Raw genomic sequence first — 6204 nt, forward strand, 5'->3', positions numbered from 1 at the left:
TTTGCACCTTATGTAATCTTGATTGTATCAACACATCTTAGACTTGAATTTTTCACAAGCCAAAAAATCATTCCATTAATTTTCTATAGCCGAAACTGCACATATAGAAGATCAGACAAAGCTACAACCACAACACATACTAAGAACTCCTATCTCTGGGTCGAACAAAAAACTCTGATACCAGTTGTTGGGAAAATGAAAAACATAGAGAAAAAAAGGAACATAATCACAACACAAGAGATTAACGTGGAAACTCCAAAACCGGAGAAAAAATCACGACCGTTGCCAAATAATAACTAAAGAAAGTCAAATATAAGCTTAAAGTGCTTTTGACTAGTGTATATTGGAACGAAGAACTTGATACACATATATAGCCTTAAACTCCCTCTCCATTCACTAAAATAAGCGATGTGGGACTTAGAACAACTTTTAATCCAATATGCTATGAATTCTTCTTCCTTCACTAAACTAAACGATGTGAGACTTCTTCAAACATGTATATTTTCAACCAACCCCAAAAATCTCCACCTTGATTGAAAATACTACATAAGCTTTCATTGTCTTCAACGACAATCATACTCACCATAAAAAATATCAACATATATATTTTCAAACAATCTCAACAATCTTCATCTAGATTGAAAATAATACATCAACTTTTATTGTCTTCTTTGATAATCATACTCCACCATAAATAGTATAATTACTTGAAGCTACACCACTTCAAAAATTTTCACAATGTCTTTAAAAAACTAGAATACTCTATCATAAAGAATGTATTTCACTAAACAACTTCAAGAATTTCCCAAATAATATCTAAAAAAAGAATGCTTGAAAATAAAATATTACTACAAATTGTAAAAGGAAATAATACTTTAGAAAAATCCAATAGATAAAAACTAATAAAAAAGAGTACATCGAATACTAAAAAAAAACTTATAATAAAATCTGAATAAGATAATCTACCCTTAATCCTAATCCTAAGGAAAATTAATAAAAGATAACCAATGATATTAACCTACATTACTATAGTATTGGCCAAGTCCACTAATAATAATAATTTAAAGCACTACTTTTCAAAAGCAGCAGCATTAGTATTGTGTTAATTAGGATTGATGAGCCAAGTTTCTCCTTCAACAAAATGAATCCCAATAAATGGTTGAACCTCTTCATCAGTTAAATTTCGTGCCCATGGAGCTCTTCCTAAAAAGTTTGATCCAGGTCCGCTACACTTGTACTCTCCATAATATACTGTATTGCTGCATTATTTAGATACAAATAAATATATATAATAATTAGCAATTGCATTTTATCTAAAATTGTATAAAGTCAAGAAATAATAAAAAAATATTAACCATAATATTTACGAGTAGTGTGTTCCATTCATAGTATCTTCCCATCCTTTAGGAAGAACAATCTCTTTCATATTGGTGTAAGAATAAATGACTCTTGAATATTCTCCCCATGGTCTTCCAAGATAAACTTGTCCACTACCTTTTACAAAACCTTTAATAAAAGAAAAACCAGTATCCAATGATGAACTTGATCGCTTTTGTGCTGTGATGTAGCCTATGTTTTTGGCTATTGAGTTTAGAGTGCATTCCTGCAAACGAAATAAATTGTAAATCTAAATATAATCAATCAAGAAACTAGCAATCATGGCCAGCCCAGAGAGTAAATATTAAAAATAATACAATTTTATTTTTTATAAAATGTTTGTTGTTTATATACAATAGGGTAGAGTTTAACCAATTTATTTAAGGGATGAAAATGGTTGACATATAGAATATAATAAAAGTCTTCTAATCCAAATTGTATGCAATTTTAGTAAATTTATTTGTTTCAAATTATATGTTATTTTACATTATCAGTTTTTTCTTATGCGTCTTTCAATATTAATTACTTATATTTTTTTAGTTTTTTATATAATTAATGAAGAAGATATTTATAAAACTATTTATAATTTCTCTTTTATATAATATTAATTTATGCAATATTATCAAGTTATATATAACTCAGGAGGGAGGGAGTATTGATTAACTTTCATCAAAAGTATTACAGTGCTATGTCATTGAAACTGTTTGTAAAAATCTATTTCTTAAGTAAACTATAATTAGTAAAACAGCAACAACAACAAAAAAAGCAAAATAAGAAACATCTTTAATCCAAATTGTTACTGTAAAAATTTACATTCAATTTTAATGTGAAATAATTTTGCATGATGTTTGAAACATTCACTTATTTTAGACCATCCTCAAGTCAATTTAGTAGTGGTAAAAATTATTCCAAAAAACCTATATAAATAATTAAATTGAAATTAATGTATACCTCGTATAAGGACCTTCCAAAACCGAAGATGAAATCAACAGAGCCTTGTATAAAACAATTTTTGAAATAGTGAAGACCCTTATGATCATATAGAGTGTCTTGAACTCCAAAGAATGAGCAATTATAGAAAGCGGCTTTGTTACCAGAAATACGAAGTGCAACCGCCTGTTCTATCTTGGATGCAGAATATGAAGCAGTGTTCTATTTTAACACAAATAAAATTAATGAGTAACAACCTCAAATAAATTTAATGAAGCACTGTTCTATTATATGAAGCAGTGTTCTATTAAAAATACAAAATATGTAAAATATGATTGGAATAATACTAAATTAATTTATTTTTCATATACCTCAAATGCCATGTTAATTGCTATAAAATAGTCGGCATTCACAGCAACAGTTGCAGTATTGAACGTCCCTAACGGACGGCCATCACTTCCAATGGTAGAATTTGAATCGTTCCAGGTGATAGTCGTTAGATCTTTTGCGTCCCCAACAAAAGTTATGAAAGGCAATGTTCCGGGAATTATAATTTTCTCTCTAAAACAAATTAATCATCACAACACATTACACAATTTTAAGAAGAATATTTTCAATTCAGTTTATTTAAATATTAAAAAATATATAAAGATAAAATAGTAAAAGCTAATAAATTGTTTTAGAGTGAGTATTGTTGTTACCTATAAACACCAGGCCCAATATACAAAATAACTCTCCTAGTATTTTGTGGTTGGATGCTACTAAGAGCTTCGGCAATGGTTGTGAAATTAGAGTTACCATCTTTGTTAATAGTTATTTGAATTTTTTTACTCTCCGCTTCCCTTAACTTTAAATCAAGACCTTGTTGTTCAAAGACATTCAAATTTCCTTTGTTTACTAAAATGTTTCTTTTTTTTAAATTAGACTCGAGAATATTTGATTCAAAAGTGAAGTGAAAAGATGAAAGCAACAGTAAAACGAGAAGGAAATAAATTTTTGAAACCATGGTAATAGTGTAAATTTCAGGACAAATTAAGTTCTAAAAAATAGACATACACATTAATACTATATATAGACACATATACAGGCTTATCCCTTTTACCAAATAGTTAGAAATTAATAAAAAGAGAAATGAATATAGCATGACACATGGTATTAATGAATATAACATGACAGATGGTATTAATGAATATAGTATAATGTGGTAAATAAATTATGATATGTGGCATTCACATAAATTTGATGAAAGTAATTTATTTTCAAAAATGTTTAAAATAGTTATACGTTCAAAATTTAATATACTGTATAAATCTCAAAAGTGTGTTTGGATGTGGCAATTAAGAATTTTTAAAGAATTTTAAATTTTAAGCAATTTAAATGATTTAATTGAAAATCATTTATTTTTAAATTTTTATTTTTATTTGTCAATTGTATTCATCAATACTTTAAAATCATTGCTCTCAGACTTTGTATTAATGTTTGCGTGCGTACACACATGTATACTAGTGTAGAAATAACTTTCTCTCTAGATTCACATAACTTCATATTTTTTATTGCATAATTTATTTCTTTTTAATGCTTATAAGAGATTTGATTCTTTGAAAAAAAATATAATATGAAGGTTATGAGATTGTAATGAACTCCGTATCATATGTTCAACTTATATTGAAATTATTTATACTGTTTGTGGACAAATCAGATGTTTAAAGACTTAATATTATATCAATGTTGGAATTACGAGTGTATGTGTGATTGTGTGCGCGCGTGTGCGTATATATATATATATATATATATATATATATATATATATATATATATATATATGAGATCCACGTGGTTTTATATTTTTTTATTGCATAATTTATTTCTTTTAAGGGTTCGTAAGGGATTTGATTCTTCCAAAAAAATATAATATGAAGGTTATGAGTTTGTAATAAATCTTTTTAGGGTTCGTAAGGAATTATTTTTACTGTTTGTGGATAAATCAGATCCCTAAAGACTTAATATTATACTCATTTTCAGATAGTTTGTCACAATTACGATTAAGTTTGTTGTAGAGTACTACTAACTCGTCTGTTGGACATATTCAAAAAGTAATTATACGGAGCACAATAAATCCATAGATTAATATGAGAAATGATTCCAATTCTACCATTGGAAGTGATGGGAAGCCGTTGAGGACTTTCAATAGTGCAACGGTGGCTGTAAATAGGGGTGACAAAGTGGGCGGCCCGCTCCGCCCCGTCATATGCCCGCCATAAAAAAGAGCGGGGCGGGCAAGCCCGTAAATTAAAATGGGCATAAAAACTTAGGTCGCCCGCCAAGGTGGCGGGTTGGTTGGCGGCGGGATTGCCCGCATATATTTGTATTTTATTTTTTTCATTTTTTAATAGATTTTTTTTACATTTTAATTAGATTTTTTACATATTTTTTAGAACAAATTTTTATAAAGCATTTTTTAACAAATTTTACTTAAAAATATTGCATATATTCAAAAATAAATGTATAAAATAAAACGATCAAGAATTAGAATTAGTAGAATTAACTTTAAAAAAAACGGAATTTGAAAAAGCGGCGAGTTTTGGTGGGGCGAGGTATGGCGGGTTTTGGCGGGGCGGGCTATGGCGGAGGGCGGGCTATGGATCTTGTTAATTTGTGTCATAAGGACACATGTTAAAATTTTATAACTAGAAAAATTTAAGTGAAAATAAAATCATATTTAAAGTTTTAAATAAATTGAATGTACGTATTTCAAGAAAATATTTTTTAAAATAATTAATTAATTTATGTCTTTGGGCACGAATTAGCATTTGCTTTATTATATTTAAAAATTTTGGTAGCAAATAATAATACAATAGGAAAAAATATTGTAATTGCAATTTAAAAAAAAAACAAATTGTGTTAGAGATTTGTTAACTGAATTACTTTTTTTAATTAGAACATTGCTTAAAGAATAACCAGCAGTTGCCTTTGGAATATCAGAAAATATTTTTTTTTATAATTGTAATTCTTTTGGAGTTTAAGATACTCTATAGGATAACAACGGCCTTCATTACTTTAAAAATTGTTTAATCCATGGCACAATTAATTTTAGGAAATTTCTTTACCCACCTCACTCTTTTCTAGGCCACCTCTGGTGAAAAACTCAAAATATCCTCACTTCAGAAATGTATTTCTGAAACGCTTATTTTTTTTCAAAATTTATCTTATTTCGGAAATGCACTTCCGAAAACACGAAAAAAGGTGTTTTCGGAGATGCATTTCTGAAAACACCCATTTTTTTAGGTTTTCGGAGATGCATTTCCGAAAACAAATTTTTTGGAGGGGGTGTCTTCGGATATACACTTCCAAAATATTCCAAGACCAAATTGGTCTTGGAATATTTCGGATATACACTTCCGAAATAATTAATAATTATTAAAAAATTAAAATCAAGGTGAATCAATACAATTAATAGGTATAAAATCAAGGTGAATCAATAAAATGAAGGTGAATCAATAAACTCAAGGTGAATCAAAATTTCCTAAACCATTTTAAAGTTAAAAATTATTTTACTAACTTATATAAATCAAAAACATTTTAATTCCATAAGTAAATTTTGAATTATATAAAATTAAATATAAAATTTACTCATTAAATAAAATTAAGACAAAATCTTTTTTTAATTTTTTTAAACTAAATAAAAAATTATCTCATTTTTAATTATGAATCAGAATAGAAATATATAAATATATAATAATAATTATTAATTTTGTAAGTGAAATATATAAATATATAATATATAAATATATAATAATTAATATATAAATATATAAATATATAATAATTATTATAAATTAAAACACTCATTTTTTTTAATTTTTATAATTATTATATAAATATATAAATATATTTATA

General features: G+C 27.0%; 1 protein-coding gene across 1 annotated transcript; it reads right to left on the reverse strand.

The window, feature by feature from the left end:
• Nucleotides 1–1102: 1102 nt before the first annotated feature.
• On the reverse strand, nucleotides 1103–3313 carry LOC131650662 (probable pectinesterase 53). Its single transcript, XM_058920366.1, has 5 exons — nucleotides 3009–3313; nucleotides 2679–2868; nucleotides 2329–2529; nucleotides 1368–1603; nucleotides 1103–1259 (listed from the first exon to the last, which is right to left on the reverse strand). The coding sequence occupies exons 1-5, from the start codon at nucleotides 3311–3313 to the stop codon at nucleotides 1103–1105; spliced, it is 1089 nt and encodes a 362-aa protein (XP_058776349.1).
• Nucleotides 3314–6204: the final 2891 nt, after the last annotated feature.

The sequence above is a fragment of the Vicia villosa genome, linkage group LG2 (genome assembly GCF_029867415.1).
Source record: "Vicia villosa cultivar HV-30 ecotype Madison, WI linkage group LG2, Vvil1.0, whole genome shotgun sequence".
NCBI lineage: Eukaryota > Viridiplantae > Streptophyta > Magnoliopsida > Fabales > Fabaceae > Vicia > Vicia villosa.